This window comes from Halichoeres trimaculatus, unplaced genomic scaffold, assembly GCF_033239565.1.
Source record: "Halichoeres trimaculatus isolate MK-OKI-2021-1 unplaced genomic scaffold, fHalTri1.1 fHalTri1_scaffold_11, whole genome shotgun sequence".
Lineage (NCBI taxonomy): Eukaryota > Metazoa > Chordata > Actinopteri > Labriformes > Labridae > Halichoeres > Halichoeres trimaculatus.
Genome location: NW_027437189.1, coordinates 14461889 through 14480205, shown reverse-complemented (window position 1 = coordinate 14480205; position 18317 = coordinate 14461889). Strand labels below are relative to the sequence as shown.

The window sequence follows — 18317 nt, the reverse complement described above, 5'->3', positions numbered from 1 at the left end:
AGCTTTTTGGCATTTTTCCCCGTGCTGCTGAGGGATTTGAAGTCGAGCGTGTCTCTGTTGTGGTAGCGTCATTTATTGATCACCTGGCATGAAGACAAAGTCCTTCTCAACTGCAGGGGATCATCCATCATGGGGCTGCTGGGGACACAGCACAGAGATAGCATGATACCCAAGCATCCATTATAAGTGAAATAGATCTTTCCCTGCAACAGAGATCAATGAGCAACATGTCGCTGAAGCTCTTTCCCCTCATCCAGCATCAAATCAAAGCTGTGAGGATGAAAGGGACGGCTGTGATTCTCTGATTTTGAAGCAAATATGTAAAATATGTTCCTGATTATTCTGTTATTTGAAGTTTTGTTTAACTTTGAGGCAGCATTGAAATTCAAAGAACAGATAGATTGATGCAAACAAAACATGACTGATCGCCCCTGTCTCGAGTGATTTCCAAGAAAAGAAACAATACAAGGACCCAATAACTGCATTCAAATCTCAACTGAGTGGAACGTAAAAACAGGATGGGCTTCGTTTGATCCGAGCACGTTGAAACAGCACTTCTTTTCTTCTTCTGCTGCGTCCACCGTAATATCCTGGCTCTCTAATGAGAAGGCAATGAAAGGCCACAGTGTGTGTGTGTGAGAAACTGTTTGTGGTGCCTCCCAGGGGCCACGAGGGACACGTGACCTCACTGGCAGGAGGATGCCACGGTGGACTAGTTTTACTTCTCCGAAGTCAGACAGTCAACAATCTGGACTGTGACTTTTTTTTTTTAGTCAGCTGGAGGAAGAGTGTATCCTGCAAATGCATCAAAAACAGAATTAAAAAAAACTGATGCAAATTCAATAGTTAAATAAAAAAGTTGCTGCACAAATCAAACATGATGTAGAAAGTCCCTTGTGACATCAAACAGACCCTCCTCTGTTTAACACAGTCAGTTTAAACCACCCTACACTAACAAACAGCACCAGCTTTAAATAATTACATCTGCCGTGGCTTCAGTCATGCACCCCTGCGCTCAGTCAGCAGCAGAAATGTGAAAAGTTTAATGAAATGAAATGCGGGTGCAGATAAGGCCCAGCTTATTTCCTCATGCTTCAAAGCACAATTGCTCTTTGAATATTCACTCCCTTCAAATATTTGCATGGCACCCCTTCCTCTGCAAACTCAGCCTCTCCAAATACCCTCATCTATGTGTGCTCCTTGTTCAGCCAAGTGTCTGGAAAATATTTACAATATATACACCAGTCATAGGCCATGTGTTCACGGGCATACAGTATAAATATTGTGGGATGATTACTCCGGGTCTTTCGAGGGACGTTTGCCAGCCAAGCAGTGAAACTTTCAGAGTAGAGGTCTTCTTTGTGCAGAAACACAGACATCCATATCCCCTCACTACAAGTACTTACGAATGATAGTTAAAACTCTGATCAACCCTAAAACTGAACAGTTTGGACAGTCTTTCCCATCCCCTACTTCTCTTCTAACATTTCCTGCCCCCCCTCTCATAGGATCCCCCCAAAAAGGAAAATATGTCCAATGAGTTCAATTATTTTCAAAATAAAACACTAGAAACTTAAAAAAAACTCTTTCTAAAACTCCACAAATGCTCCAGTTTTGTTAGTAGGAGCCCTTTACTCACGGTAAGAAGCCTTGAGAAAACAAACACCCTGGGCCTGATTTGGAGCCTTGTTCTCAGATCAACTCTGCCACTTTGGGTCTTTTGTTCACAGGTACCAGATTCCACAATAAAAACGCATTATTAGAGGATTATTGCTCTCTCTGCTAAAGCTCTTGGGCTCTCTTTTAATTTCCTTTCTCTGGAAGGACTTTGTTTACCTTCCTTGGAAAGTGCTAAATAAATAAGAATGCGCCAGTATTGGCCCTGCTTTCTAATAAAAACATGGCGAATAGAATAAACTATAGGACTTGTATTTTGAAAAACAAAGAAACAACATTATTTGGAGCAAATATGTGGATTTTTATATCTGTTCCTCTATGCTTTGTAGTTCCAGCAGGGCAGTGCTGTGCTCTGACCCTCATGTTGCTCTGTAGCAGAGTTGATTTATGATGTTTGCTCTGCTTCAACACGTGAAAACCAACACAGAAAATTAGATTTCTTTTTGACAGAACGGGAGTGATAAATTACGAAGGACCTCCATAACAAAGGTCTTTGTTGAAGTCTTGAGTTAAATCAGCGCCTGCTTCTTCTCTGACAGGCACAAAGCTCATTTATTCTAAAGGAGCAAATTTCCTGTCTTGAGCTGAGGATGAATGAATGATCTTTGCCTCTGCTCGGTTCACCCCTCACTCCTCACCCATAGTTATTCACTTCTGCCCAGCTCCTCCCTGAAACTGCTGCTGATACTTTTTCACACTGAGTCCACTGACCATACCCACACAGCCGCCATCGTCTTTTGATGTCAAGCTCAGGGTAGAATGTTAGTGCTGCATTTCTGTGATTCAGGTCATAACAGAAACATGCTGACTCAGGTCATTCTTTATTATGTCAACAGGTAAGATTTCTAGGTAAAAAAAAAACATGTTTGTGCATACTTATCTTCAGACAACCGCTTTCTTTAGTGCTCAAGTCACCTCCTTGCTTAAGTTAGCTAAGTAGTGGCTGAATCATTATTTAAAAAAAAAAAAAAAGCCTTTAAAAACGTATGTCGCCTCAGTGATGTCAGCTGTTGGTTTTTAAAGAGGTGTTATGAAGCTCATAGATGCTGACTTTAACTAGCTTCCTATACCTGACCAAACCTGAAAACAAGGATGTACTCTAGGGCTGGACAATTAATTGGATTTTAATCGTGATTTCAATTTTGCCATCTGACAATCATAAAAACAATATAATTGAAGAAAAACAATTAATATGCCACACAGTGTAGATGTATGCAAGTTCCTGTGCTTCATAGCTCTTCTGTGTTCCATGTGCAGCCACAGCGAGTGTGTGAGACTTATGTGTATCAATAATACTGTATGTGCCACTTGCTGGTTCTTTAAAGTTGTGTTTAAATCAGTACTGAAGTTTTTGAATAAATGAATAATTGTGTATATAATTGTGATTTCAATATCACTTAAAATAATCAGGATTCTTATTTTTAACATAATTGCCCAGCCCTAATGTACACTAGAGGCTGCCTTCAAACAGCTACAGGAAAAAACAGCCTTGCTTTTTGGTGAGCAAAATAATTGAGCTGCAATAAAATCAAAATGTGAAAGTGTTAAAAAGTAGCCTTTGTACAGTTGTGAATACACAGACTGTTTTCAAAAACCTACTCCTACTTATTACTTATGAATGTAGAATGAAGTATTTACTTCAGACTTTTATACTAATTGGCACACCTCTGTAACGTTAGATGTGATAAGATTCACAAGCATTCCTTTTCACATTACTTCACTGTGAATGGCTTCTATCTAGTTTTGTAGTATTGTAATATTGTAGTAGTACTGGAAACACAGTAAGTGGCAGTAATTTACCTACAACTGAATGCTACCAGCCATAAATGATAACAGAAGGATGATATAAGTGCTGTGCATTGTGGGAAACACTATGTGAGGTCAACTAGCCTGCTGCATACTAAGAATATTTTTCTAATCAGTAGGACATCTGGATATTTTTGGCAAACTACAGATTTTTCCTTGTATGCAAAAACTACATTTTGTCCAAATCAATACAAACTTCTAATATAGAAGGTGTTAAAAAAGAAAATACAATAAATAGGCAAAAAAAGCTTTAAATTTCAGACTGTTTTGCTGTAGATAATGGAGTTTTAGTATGGGCTCCAATGAGAATTCCTTTGCTTTGGAGGTAGCCTCAAGTGGACACTCAAGGTACTGCACTTTTTTGTACCTCTGCATTGGCTTCACCAAACTTTGCTGTTTGGCTTGATAGTCTAACATGGTTCATGAAAGAAAGCTGTTCTACCAGGCTAAAGGTAAAGCAAGCTATAAAGTAGCCAAATGTTTACTTTAGCTTCCGAGTAAGGGCAGACAGGGTAATCAAATTTGTTTATTAAGTTGAAATGTGTCTTTATCCTTTTAGATATTTACTGTCTTTTGTCTTGTAAGATAAACTCGGATAACCTTGGAAGTAAAAAAAAAATTATAAAAAATTATATTGACAATATGTCAAATGTTTACAATATGAATATGACAAATAACCTGAAAATGATGAATCTGTGGAAAAGGAAAGCAGCAACCAATACGGTCCTCTTCTGTTTACATGTGCTGCTAACTTTTGATGCTGGTCTTTGTATTGTAGTTCTAGTAATATTTTTTTGAATCTGGTGCTATATTTTTTAAAATAATTTTCTGTATCTATTTATTTATTTTAAAGTCAGATTTTGTGCATCTTAGAGTTTATTTTGTTTTTGTCTGCCAAATGTTTTCTTTTGCTGCACTATCAGTAGTTTTTTTGAAACTCTGACGACAAGGATATCAGGGAGAGATCTCAGATTTCTTTTGTCCCTTGGAGGTCTTCCTGCCACTCCACTTCCTTTAAGACAAAAGAGAAGCCAGTGCTTCTCAGAAGACTGGGTCTTGTTTCTGAGGTGATGTGATTAAAGGCCTCTGTCTGGGCTGCGCCCATTCAGAAGCCTTGCGCACACCGCAGTTGCTTTAGTTAATTGAATTGTCAGGAAAGCAGACAGGACTGAAGGTAGCACTAAGACTGATGCACTGAATCAATAGAATGGCACTTAAACAAAGCTGTGTAGTGGGTTTGCCAGGGATGAAGAGATGTCTGTTGATGGGATCGAGCAAGTGGTTTTTGAACGCATTAGCTGCATAAAAGTCACTGAGCTAATGGTGTGGTTTAAAATGTTTTCTCTCTTTGAAGTGGATTAACGCCCTTGGAGTCAGAACAGTAATGTGACAGTTTTATGTTTTTCACTACTCTTTCTTCTTTTTACATTTTTATATTCCTTATGACAGGTTTTATCTAAAATGTTCCTAACATCTGTTTTTGTGGATGGAATTTGTCATTACGACAAAAATGTTGTCACATGATTTGTCATTTGCATACATCATGTTAATATCAATACTTCTTTATCATCGGCTGCAACATGGATTTAAATTTAAGAATTTGGGAAAGCTCTTCTTCGGCGATGGCGAAGGCAATACACAAAGCAGAGTGAGGTGTTTAAAGGGATAGTGCAAGTTTTTTCAGGTTCTTGTATGGGGTACTTGTCAGTTGTAAGTGTTAGGGATGGGTATCTTTTACATTTGAGACGATACAGTACCGATGCCAGGTGTTTGGCAATCGGTGCCGAGCCTCAACTGTACCAACTTTTGATACTTTTTTCTGTTTATGTGGTAAAAAATATACTTTTTTTCAGAATAAAATCTCAAAGTTTTTCAGTTTAACATATGTATACTTTAATATATAACCTTGCATTGCTGTGTTCATGTCCAGCATAGAAAATTACCCAGTCACAAGGATGTATTTAGTTACCTAAACATGGTACCTTTCGATTTTACAGGAATCGGTACCTGGCACTTTTGACTGAATTTAGTTAATACTTATTAAAGTGCCTAATTTGGTACCCATCCCTAGTAAGTGTATTTGCTGGGGGATGCTGAAGGATTCATAGCCATTACTGGAACAGCTAAATAATCTTTGGTAAAGGTGCTTAATAAGGCGTCAAACTGAGTTGAAAAAGCACCAAAACTCAGGAAATATCAATGACTTGTACATTCTAGACCTTGTTAGTCAATCAGTGTGCTGCAGGTTGAAGAATACATAAATGCTGGGTCTGATAATAGGGCAAACCAGGCTTTCTGACACCAACAAAAACTGTCTGATAAATTTCTAAAGAGAGCATACTCTAACTCTAAGTGTAGTGCTTTGACTGAAGATACTTAAAATGAGCTTTATTACATGGTACTGCTGACCCTGTCAAGCACCTCAGACCACCGCCAGAATTCAGAAATATCCCTTTAAATTATGAAACATTCTCATAATTATTACAATAATCTAAAGAGGACTCAAGCCAAAAAACAGTATATTTTAAAATATTTGGTGTTGTCATTTTTGGCCAAGTCTGGTATCACTGTACTATCCTCTGGGGACTATACACGGCAAAGTTGAATAGTAAACCACCCAATTCTGGTCAATTTCAAGCATTTCTTTCTCTCTGAGCATGACTACTTTTAAGAATTTTGTGAAACTTATTCTCTTTCAGCTAAAAAGCTGGGAAATCAATTCACTGCTGTGAGACAGAGTGAGGCCCATTTCTAAATAAGTCAGCCAAGACTTTCAGTGAAATGTTTTTAGAAAATTGGTGTCTGGATGATTTCATTGTGTAGAGATGATGTCATGTCTATCGGAATGATTAACCTTGTTTTATACCCTCGTTGATTAATTACGTCTTTGTCTGCTCAGATTGACTTCTATAAGTGCTGGTTAATGAAATGAAGATATCATTGGACCTCTGGGAAAAACCCTGTCCTGCTTCAAGCTGGTCATGAAGACAAGACTCAGCATGGTGTGAATGCGTTTGGAATGACTGTCAATCAGGTTACTGGATAGTCTCTCTTTATTCAGTCATCTGTGGGAGCATTGTTAGGCTAGTTTATCCGAAGTCTCTACACCCTGATGCTGTAATGGTTTAATCAATGGGGCTAATGGTTGTGCAGGATGAATCAGTAACACTCCTGGTGTGTGAGAATCAGAGGTGGTGGTTATGAAAGAAAGAATTAGGAGGGGGATTAATGAAGAGTTTAGAAACCTGCTCTGAGGTAATCACCTAAAGTGTGCAGGAGTGGAGCTGCTGGGGCTGAGATTGGGACATTCGTGAGGAATGATGAACTGTTTGTGTGACGTCTGCAGCTTGTTTGACCAGCTGTCCTCCACTCACAGAGAGTGAAAAGTGGTGTTGCAAAACTTGCTTTAGGCAAACTCTCACAAAGCCCAGCACTCTAAAACACATTGATCAATATTTTACTTCAGTGTCTTGTTTGAGTGCTGTTTGGTTTTGGGGATTACATCATGTATGAAATGTAAAAAAAACAAAAAACACCTGCCATTGTGCTGTGTGTGATCTCAGCACACGACACAGAGAGGATGTAGCCCGTTTGTGAGAAAGGCTGTCTCCACACTCCTGGTTCCCTGGGAGACTGGCATGGTCAGCAGCCCCCTCCCCCCTCTCCTTCCTCTCTCTTCCTCCCTCATCCTCTCGCCGTTTTCAACCCCCCTGTTTGTGAAAGGAGGCGTGTGAGCGAGGAGGGAGAGGCAGGGCACGTTGAGCAGAGCCGAGGCTGCAGGTCGGGAGTGGAACTCAGACAGCAGGCAGAGCATACAAACACACACATGCACTCACACACACATGCTCAGTCAGCGTAAGTGACACAAGTGCTGGCTCCATTCAGCTCTGAGTTGACTGACTCACTGCTATCCATTAGCCAGCATGCCGCAGAGAAAGAGGAGTTTCACTTTTGGAGCCTATGGAGGGTAAGAATTAAAATCCTCATAATATCTGAATTACTAACCCTCATGAAAACATTGTCCTGTGTGCGGTTGTGCCTTTTTCATGTGTGTATGTGTGTGTTATCTGTGTCTCCCTCTTTGATGACAGTGCAGATTCTGGCTCTGTGTTTGTGCCTGCATGTTTGTGCCATTTGCACAGGAATGCTGTCATTCACATTCATGAGATCAGCTTTTGTTTCACATGTCCTACTTGTCATTATGCAGTCTTTTATTTATCACAGTCTGGACTTAAAGCCTCATACTAAAGAGCAATATTTGTTCAGTGAGCATGACGTATCAGATCTGCAGGTAAGATGTGGTGATAAAAGTAGCTCAGACTCAGGTTCCAGGAAAGTATTACTTAGACCCTTACAAAGCTGAAGGTAACATGGATGTGACTGTGTTCTGAGTCCACTTTAGTCGTTGCAGGTACTGAGCTGTAGACACAGAGCTTACAATGAGCTTTCTCATGATCATGAGTAAACAGGTGCCACAATGCAACTGCTTTTGTGTTTGTATCTCCCTGTGTACATAATTAGACTCAGTTCATCTGGAAATGTGCTATCAGCATTCAGACAGCGTTTATATCTGGGCTGGGCTGTGTAGGGATTTTGGCAGAGTGGCTTTAGTCCTAATTGCTGTCAATGTGTGCGGGCTGGTCGCCAAGTGGAGCTAGAGACACTGGACAGTCGTAGGACGAGTTAGAGAACTTATTGAACACTTTGTTTTAGAAGTTGCGTCATAAGAAATATTGAGTCATTCATTCAATATCCCAATGATGCCAAACAATTTTGAACTTATTTGCAATTCGGCGTCTTTGATAGCAAACATTCACTTTCAATTATAAAAATAAATTGAAAGTGAAAGCATGACAGGCTTCTAAAAAATGTGCTAGACTGACTTGTGTTGTCAAACTGCCAAGTCACCAGAGGGGTTCACTAACACCCAAAATACACCAGATATGTCTCTGGTCCAGGTCTGCTCCTTCACAGTGCGGGATCAGATAGATTTCTATTCAAGTTATTGTGCTAACTCACTGGATCTGCTCCGTTGTGGTTCGGCTGCATCCCTGCTCCGGCAGGTCGCAGCAGACACACAACCGTTCTGCTTTTGCTGGATGTCAAAGCTGTGAAGGGTCGACTCACTGCCGGACAGATGGAGTTGGACAGGAAGTTGCAGACAGAAATTATGCAAAAGGGGCTAGTGACTTCCAAAATAAAACAAAGCATGTTATTTGTAGCTTGACTATAACAAAAAAATGACGACGATGACCACAGCCAGTCCAGGAGTCAACAGGTTCGATAGTAATAATTGATAATGTGGGTTATAACCCAAATGTTGCAGTTTACCTACAGTGGTCTGTTCAAAATTGAGAGTCTATCAATAAAATGAAGAATAAGGCTACGTTTGCTCTGCTTGGTGAGGTTAGAGCTGGTAGATGAGCACTGGTGGAACGTGACCAGGGTTCACAAAAGTTATTGATGCGTCTCAGAGCACAGGGCTGTGGGTAAAGGCTGTGTTATGCCTTCTGCACAAACATCAGCGCAGAAATGAGATGCACGACATCTGCGCGAGAGGAGGCTTTTAGACTTTTTAACACCCCACGCGGCGTCTGTTGGTGTCCATTCCCAAACTGCAGGGGGCAGGGTATCACAAACGTACATCCACCAGAGTACTAAATGAGAGTTGAAGATGTTTGGCCTTGCTTACAACACATTTACATAACTGTCCCTGAGAATTTTCCTGGTTCTTTTAACCGATTCCTCTTCTCTGCCAAGAGTGGCGGTAGTGGTGGGGGTAGTTTTATTTACCACTCGGTTATTACGGTGATCTCTGTGTGAGATGCCTGATGCGGGGCAGAAGTTTCCAGAGTGAAAAGGACCACGTGAGGGGGCACAGGTGCAAAAACTATGTCTTTCATCCGCACAAAGCCATGCAGACCCCTGGATGCGTCGAGCATAAATCAGCCTTAATACTACACGAATGGTACCTTCCATTCACTAAACTACGCTACAAACTGAATTTACAACGTTTGGTTGTTGTTATGTGTCAACAAGATCCATTCATCATTAATTTGCTTCTAAAAGAAATCCACGTGTTGGTGAGAGTCACATCTTTACCACAGTGGGTCAAGGCACTCTTGGGAAATAGATTCTTTCTCCAAGAAAATGCCTTAGATTCTGACCAGAGATGTCACTGCTACCTGAAAGTTCTTGCAGCCTCTTTAACTCAGGCTGACTTGGATATTAAGCTCATCATTCGACGCCTCCTCCTGGCACAGACGGATGATTGCTGGCTGTCTGCCTCAGTCAGACTGATTTATTGGAAAGCAGTAATGAATATATAGAGGTTCTAAACAGTCGACACTGCCGCTGCAGATAAGGACAGGGAGGAATACTTCTGGAAATGCTTTTTGTTGATTTGTGACTTGTTTAATAAGTTTGACCACATGACACACTCTCAGTGCATCTTTTAATCTTTAAGGCAGGCATTGACTGATGAAGGGACAACACTCAACACAACCAGGTCATAAATTGTAACCAAGTAAGTGACCTTGTTGATTTTGGTTCAGATCCCAGTTGAATGAGACAGCTTTATAACATGAAAAACTCAATAGGCCTGCCTTTCCCTCTAATCTTGCTTTGTCATGTACCCTCAGGTTATGATTCACTCTTACTCCTGCTGCATGAATGCCAGCTGCTTCGATTTGTAACCCAAGAGAAATGTTTATGTCAACAATCAGCACATACAAATGGGTGTTTGCTACTCTTTGGCGTGATGGTGGGCTGTTTGGCACAGCAAGGTTAGACCAAAATGTGCCAAATTAGGATATTTACTCTGGCATGTAACCCAAAGCTGAAGTTAACACTTGATGGGAAGTGCTTTCAGAAACTCTTTGTGGTTTACAGGAGAAAGGACTCAGAGCTTTTGAGTGAGTGATCGGGTGGTCATGCAAAATGGAATGGGACTTAAAGCTCGTTGTATTGTATTTTGTCCGTTTCTTTCTTATTATCCGTTCTGTCTCTGATTCGCAGTCTGACCCCCTAGACATGCTCAAAAACTCACCAAAATTACATATACATATACAAATACAAATGTATGCATATACGAATACACATACAAATACAAAAACTAATCCCCAACATACCAAAATATGCTCTCTGGTGCCACGTAGGCACACTAAAACGGCTCTCAATGGCAGTGGAAATGTCATAAAGAGGTCAAACCCATGTCAAAATGTTGGTCTCATTGAAACACACAAATTATATGCAGACACCCCTGACCTTTCTCAACAGGAAGCAAAATAAAATTATCCCACATTTTTGGACCTCAAACAAAAATGATCTCCTCCTAGGCCATAAATTGTATCGGTTCAAATTTGCTCAAATGACAGAGTGGGCCCTGCTTTACAAAAGTTCTGTAGGAATTTTTTGTTTCTCCAACGGTTTTTGAATGATGAGTCCTCAAAGTCGGTGAGCCCCAAAGAAGTCCTTTTAGCCCCCCCCATTGGAATGAATGGGAGAGTAGGATCCAGCTCCTCACAAGCTGCGGCAGTTAGGCATCTACACAAAAGAGTATAAGTGCTACAGCATTAAAAATGGCATGGATGAATTCTTAACAAAATTTACCACAAAAATGTCTTATTTTTAGAGAGATTGTGACACCTTTGGCAGGTATTAGTCGTGTTTTTCCCAGATAAACACTTTGTTTCCCATGAGAACCATCACCAACCATCACAAGGACATGACTTTTTCCAAGGCGGGCGTTTACTTTGCAGGCAAATGAATGGAGAGCAGATCTTCTTCTTAACACTACTTTCCTAGGTTCAAGACAACCTTTGCAGGATACAAAGAGACAAACTCTTTGACATGTAGGTGTGGTGTAGTTGGATATATAAACCCTGATACAAAGCTTAGGATAAGCAGAGATCATTTCTTTTATGAGTTAAATAAATCATATCCTGCCAGGAGGCTCACTTTCACACATTCCCACACACAGTGGTACAGTGTCCCTTTACACTTGATACATGCATGAGGAATGGAGTTTTTGCTGTCTGTCTCTGAGCGTTCTCAGTGTCCCGCTCTCATCTTGTAATGATGTGTCATCACTTGTATCTTCCTCGCAAAGTTTTCTTTTAGATTCTGAAGGAAGTAATAAATAAGTCTCAGGAAAGTCATATTTGATGAACATTTCTAAAAAGGACTTTATCATGTGTATGATGCACTTTCCTCAACCCTGTCATAGCCCACAGCTGATATCCTGGATCACTTTCCCTGGTTGGAAATGAACCTGGCCAAAGGAAGGATTGATATTCAAATATTTACAAGCGTCAAACCCAATTCTCATCATATTCAGCACAATAGGGTTACCTGTATTGTTTCCTGCCTTGAATGCTGTTGCACTTGGCATTTTGATAGGTCAGTCTCATTGCTTACATCAGCAGGAGATCTGTAATACAGTCTGTCCCCTGTATCCCATTGGCATTTACCGACGGGAACGCAGAGACTCTAATCTCTCTGCAGATTGGTCTTTCTTTAACACAGCATGCTGTCTCATTTTGACATCAAATATTCATGGAGCTGTCACTTTGTTTGAGTCTGATTGTGCGTGGTTTTTGTTTCACTTTATGCAGGTCAGGGCACTTTCGTTTCGTCCACAGGAACACAACATAGTTAAATGTGACCATGACTTTCCAGCTCTGAGCTTTCATTTCCTCTTGCTGACACGTCTCTGTTCCTTTCCACATGTTTTCTATCTTATGTGCCTGTTTTATTCCATGTTACCCATACTGTAGCTGGTTTTGAGTGCGTGTCTGTCTGTAGTCTGCTCTGTAGGTCACAGCGGCTGTCTCCTCATAAATTATATAATAATGAAATAAGCTCAGAGCTGTGCTTGAAGTGTTCCCTTCATAACCTCAGCGGTGAGACCCTCACGCAACATGAGGATGAGGCATGTCAACCTGTTCAAAACCAGCCAAAGGCCCTCATTGTTTTGCTCTGAATCGAGGTGAAACTCTCTGGTCAGCTGATTTAAGAAATGTAATTCTAGAGGTAAACAAGATTCTTTAGAGATTAGGTGTTGCTCATTGTTAGACAGAGAACTGAATGCATAACAGCGTATGTTCAAGTTATGGCTCAAAGAAGCACACAGCCGCTGTCTCGTTCTGCTGGATTCATGCTTCTACTTTGATGTTTATTTTTACACCAACAAAAGTACTTATTTTTAAAAATCAGAGGCCTTGTTTCTATTTGATTTTCAACCGTCTTCTGTCTCAGGCTTTCTGCTTTGAATAATCAACCACGGACCACAGGAAAGAAAGACAGAGGGGGCCTTTTTGTTTGACAAGAGCAAATGTTTGCATGACAAAAGATGATTACACCGAGGGCCAGGGCTACTTGAGAACAGGAGGCCATCTAAGTACCTTTCCAAGGGCAGGGGCAAAACAAACAGGAGGTGTAAGGCAATCAGAGGGCTCTTCATGGCCTACTCAGCCAGTCCACCTTGCATATTTACTTGACATTCACATTCACGTTCATATTCACAATGGAAAGCTGTCCATGGAGAAGGCTTTGGCTGAGCTGCAGTTTATTGTGTTCTGCTCATGGGGCGACAGATTGTTTCTTATTTGTCTTTTGTCAAGAATAAAAACAGAGGGGATTTATTATAGTCCTGAACTCTGCTTCTGTTCTTCTATAGATCCAGATTTGGTTTGATCCAAACAGATCTGTTGCTGCAGGCGGGCCAGTCAGTGATGCAAGAGCATTATGAATCTTTATCCAGAATGATGATTGCAAAATTACACTCACAGGAGAGCAGAAGCTCTTTGACTGCGGTTCAATAAATATGATGAAAATATTGACTGAATAAGCTCTTGCAGTGGTACAGTAGAGCACTAAACAGAGCATCTGCTGTGTACACTTTAGGTTTGGACGATATCTGCATCTACATCACTAGTAACAAAGAAAAAACAACTTTCATCTGATGCACTCTTAGAAAAGATTTTATCTGGCGGGGCGGCCACAGTGAGGTTAAAAAGTGAGAAAGGTATGTTAGCAATGTCACCGGCCAACTTGACATCGCCCTGTGGAACTGCCACTACGAGTTTGACATTTTTTGGGTGTTATCTTGATTGTCTTGGACCCAGAAGTAGTTGTGTCATTGCCACACCTCTGGAGAAGTAATCACAGGAAACAACACCCTTTTTCATAGCCTGTCTTATGAGATATTGTGTTAGAGGAAAACCATTTAAGTGCAGCCACAGAAAACAATTCATCACTTCAGTAAACATCTTAAGAAGAAATAAAAATGAAATCAAAGAAGTGGCTGTTTCTGAAAAAAACTTCTACAACTTTCTTCACACATTGGACTTGCCCCCTGCTGGCCATTAGAAATATTGTGAGATTGCCACACTTCACTGCTTTCATTTTTCAAGAACAGATGAAAGGTCCACTTCCTTTTTGGTTGTCAGAGCTTTTAGTGCCTTCATTAAGAGAACAGGGAGAGTGGAGTAGGGAAACTGAGAAAGAGACATTGCGGTATGACTTGCAGTAAATGGCCTCTGTGGTTCAACCACTGAGCTAAAACGAGCTGATCATTAAAAAATCCATAAAGACCAGGATTGTATGCGTTGCCAAATGAATGAAGGTCAAAGTTAGTGTGTGATTATTTCTTAATTGTTTAATATTTTGTCCCTTTCGGTCCTGTGAAGTTAAGCCACTGCAGTGTCTTGCTTTCTGATGCTGCTATGGTGGTAAATTGTGATACTTCTGCACTTTAAAACAGCAAATTTCACTTTGGAAAAACTCCCAGAGGCTTGGTTGACAATTCAGAAGTAACTTTTACTTTGTGACAAATAGATTTAAAATATCCAAGAATTTTAAGATAGAGTTCAAGACACTTCCTACGGACTTAGCATTAAGTGCAGCTAAAAAGACTGATGTTACAAACTGCAGCGCAACACATTTCATAGATCTATTTTATTTTGCTTAATGGATATGACACCTCACAGCACTCTGCCTGTTAACATATTAGTGGTACCACTGTGTGTATGTGCTCTCATATACACTGTATTCTACTGTACTGTATCTAAATGGGAACATTCAAACACTTTATGCTCATTTCTCGCTCAATGGTCTCATTCAGGCCCTGCAGTGTGGAGACACAGTGTACAGTCTCGATCAGGTCACATTTAGTATTGTCTGTCAGTGTTTCTAATTTCTACCCTGAGTGTTGTAAACAGAGAGTCCAGCTTTGCTCAAGGCCTGGCTTGTCTCTGTGTTTCTGTTATATCAGAATACAGTATCCATGTCCTACCCTGAGGCACAGAGAGACTAACTGCAGAGTCAGGCACTGGAATATGTGTTGATTGTGTGTAGGTGTTGTGTGGGAAATCCCTCATTCAGAATTAACTGAATAGGCTGTGATACTGCATTCATCCAGGCATTAACCTTTTTGTTTTCGATGAACAGATATCAGCTTGTTGTTCAGCCTGCGGCTTTAAAAGGACCTGAAATATCCCCACAACTTTTTGATGAGCTTTTGTGCAGACACTTGTGGCCCCTTAGGATTAAGTGTAAAAACTTTGGTGATCCTCTGACTAGAGCCCTACCCATATGGGATTTTTGGGGCTGATGCCGATACTGGGGGCAAAAAAAAACAGATATCCGATATATTGGCCGATATCCGATATATCAGCTGATAGGTATAATAAATTCATTGATTGATAATCAAAAATCATTATAATACCCATATGATTCAAGACAGAGACAGAACACTATTAAATTAAGACAAGGAACTTTAATTATAAAACTGTCAACATAAGAACTGTACTGTAAACCAATGATAAATAAGAACAAGCTGTAAACACAATAATAAATAAAGAGGTCAAACTGTAAACACCTTAAATAAGTAAGTCAAACTTTAAACACAGTAAGTAGAAAAAAAAATTTAAAATGTAAACACACAATAAGAAACTTACACGACATTAAAACGCTGTATTATAGTCTTACATTACATAATGGTGGATGGAGGGGCCGGGCACTTGGGCAGTGTACAGCCCAACACACAGACACACAGGAGCAGGAGTGACAGAATCTCCGTGGAACAAAAATTTGCATAATCTGCAACATTTTGGCCAATGACGATTAATCGGTGACAGGCATAATCAGCCCGACCGATTAATCTGCCCGGCCCGACCGATTAATCGGCCCGGCCCAGCCTCTAGTGCCAGAGGCAGGATTTAATTGTTAATTTATCTTGACATATACACTGCATTGATTTTTGTGCAATTTTGTAAACACATTTATTCAAGTCAGCCTAGCAACCATTCCTGGCGCAAGACTAGATTAAAGTTATGAAATGGTGAAAAAAAGAAGAAAAAAAGAACACAATATAAGTTAAGAATGCAGGGTACAAATATCTGAGGCTGGCAACATTTGCAGATCAAAACAGTGTCAAAAATATCATGAAAAAGAAACCTGATAAAATCCAGATCCAGATCCTGACATAAAAACATCCTGACACATTTTCCACACACCGCCCCCTAATGGAAAACACTCCTTGAGAAGAAGCAGAATTTGCCAATGTTCACGCAGTCAGAAAACTGAATGTTTATCGAGACAGCTGAGGGACAGGTGAGGTTTGATTTTTTAAGTCTGGCTCAAGTATGTTTGGCTAACATTATGTCTTAGAAAAAACTATTGAAGCATTTGGACCATATGGTTAAAGTTCCTTAGAGTCTTGACGCAACCGACATGCTATTTTCCAGAACATGTGCATAGTCTAAATTCAAGGTCTATTTTTACCTGGTCATATCACAGGTGGGCTCAGTGACCTTTTCATCTGGTATCATTGGCTTAGTATTCAGTCCAAAACTGGCTGCCTATGAGGGAAACAAGTCAGCGTGCTGTGTCCCTGCGCTGGGTGGACTGGGTGTAACTCTGACTGTGACTCCACCAGAATGTAATTTAGCTGTGGGGAAGAGGGAAAATTTCTGTGCATGCTCGGATCATGTTCGTAGTGTCAGTTTGATGACAAGTGTTTCGTCTGTGAAACTCCTGGTCTCATATGCAGTCGCAGCAAGAACTTCAGACTTTAGAATAACACCGTTACACCTTTGCCTGTGCAGTGGTTTTCCCTCATGTGGCTTATCCTGAATTAGAGCACTTCTTACCCTTCAGATACAGAATTAGCACCACAGGAGCATGTTGCTGCAGCAGATTGGTGGCTGAACAACAAACTTGTTTGCTTTAAGCTGGATTTCTGGTGACCTACTTGCCTTGAGCGGTGTTGCTGACTTGATCACAGAGGAGCACTTTAAAAAGTTGAGTGCAGAAGAAATGAGAAAATTAGTGGCTGCACTTAGAGTCAGATTAAGTTGGGGTGTCACGGCTGCTGACATTGTGATGGGTTTCTTGGAACCGCCTCCTCATCCTTTGATGAAGGTTTATTTTTCAGCTTGTGAAGAAAAAGAAAAGATGCTGTAATTCCTCTCTGTGTGCCTCTGTGTTTGCACTTTAACATGTGTTCTTTCCTGCCAGGCTACACACACTGTTGTCAGTGTGAAATTTGAATGTGCAAATATGACTCATAGTCCACAAATGCATTAGCAAAGGCAAATTTGTTATAGTCTACTTTGGTCCACTCTGGCATTGTTCACTCAGAGACAAACAGAACATTCTTTGTTTTCTTTGTGTTCAGTTTTTTTCCTGCTCTTTGGCTGTTCCTGCACACGCACCTCTTTGCTCCTCACAGGTATGCTTTGACCTTACAGCGCAGAATCAATCCGATGTCTCAGAAATACGTCTTTAAGATATGAAACTAGTGATTAAACTAGGATGTATTGCAGATCTTTTAAGTGATGAGTTTTGCAGTTGATTGAAAAAGCTTAAAATAAGTGACAAATCTCAGCTGATACAACTGAAATGTTTTACAACATGGTCAAAGGTATTGACTTTAACATGACTGGTAGAAATAAGCTTTCAGTGTGGCTTCTCTGGTGTACTCAGTCCTCTTTTTCCACCTGAAAAAAGCTTATTTCTCTAATCAGACAGCCCACAGGTCCTGACATCTTGGTATAGCTGAGCTGAAGAAGGATCTGTGGCTTATAGAAAGAATCAAGACAGAAAAAACTGCAGCACTTCTTGAAGCTTAGCTTTTGAAAAAAATTCCAGACTTCAACATAGTTTTTGATGGATGCATCTTTCCCAGTGTCATAAAAAGGAGTTTTTTTTTGTTTTTTATCATGTGTTCAGCTTTGTAGCTTAAGATGTGTTCTACTGTAAATTGCCTGTATTGGTTTTCCTGTGTTAGTGAAGAGCCTCCATCCAATAATCCAGACACTCCCTGCTTGATTTCATTTAGTGGGAATTTCTTGAAACACGAGAATGGGTGAGCAGCGCAGGATGAGGCTCAGAAAATGTTTTTCTTGGTGATGCAGTACAAATGAAAACCGCTTTTTTCCTCCTTGCACTGTGCTTCACAGGAGCAGAGTCGACAAGCCATAAGTATTTTGGCTCCCTCCCAAGGACCAGTATGCATTCCACTTAAGATGGAGCTCTGATTTATCTGCACACACTTGTCCGTCAGGCTTGCAGAAATCCACACTGGTGGTAGATTTGAGATAGAACAGCACCGCAGAAATCAATCTCAGGGACATTATGTGTCACACGGAGGCCTGGGGTGGAAAATGATGAGCGATCTTATGCACTGAGGGGAATCAGGCGACAACCTACTGTAACAACACAAGTGTGTTGATTCGTGACACCACAGTACAGTGAACAAACAGACCCCCCCTGAGGGCCTGTTTCCTCTCACTGCCACAGTTTTCTGGGAAGGAGGAAGCTTGAAGCTT

The 18317-nt window shown here is 40.6% G+C and overlaps 1 protein-coding gene across 11 annotated transcripts in view; it reads left to right on the top strand.

The window, feature by feature from the left end:
• Positions 1 to 7181: 7181 nt before the first annotated feature.
• The window catches only part of rap1gapa (RAP1 GTPase activating protein a), a 62775-nt gene continuing 51639 nt past the window's right edge, over positions 7182 to 18317 (top strand). For 5 of the 11 annotated variants that reach the window (XM_074680956.1, XM_074680965.1, XM_074680968.1 and 2 more), the window contains exon 1: positions 7184 to 7450. In XM_074680956.1, coding sequence (XP_074537057.1) covers positions 7407 to 7450 — 44 coding nt within the window. In that variant the 5' untranslated portion in view covers positions 7184 to 7406. Of the gene's footprint in view, positions 7451 to 18317 lie in introns of all 11 variants that reach the window. The other 6 variants (XM_074680960.1, XM_074680955.1, XM_074680952.1 and 3 more) reach the window with 3 other exon arrangements.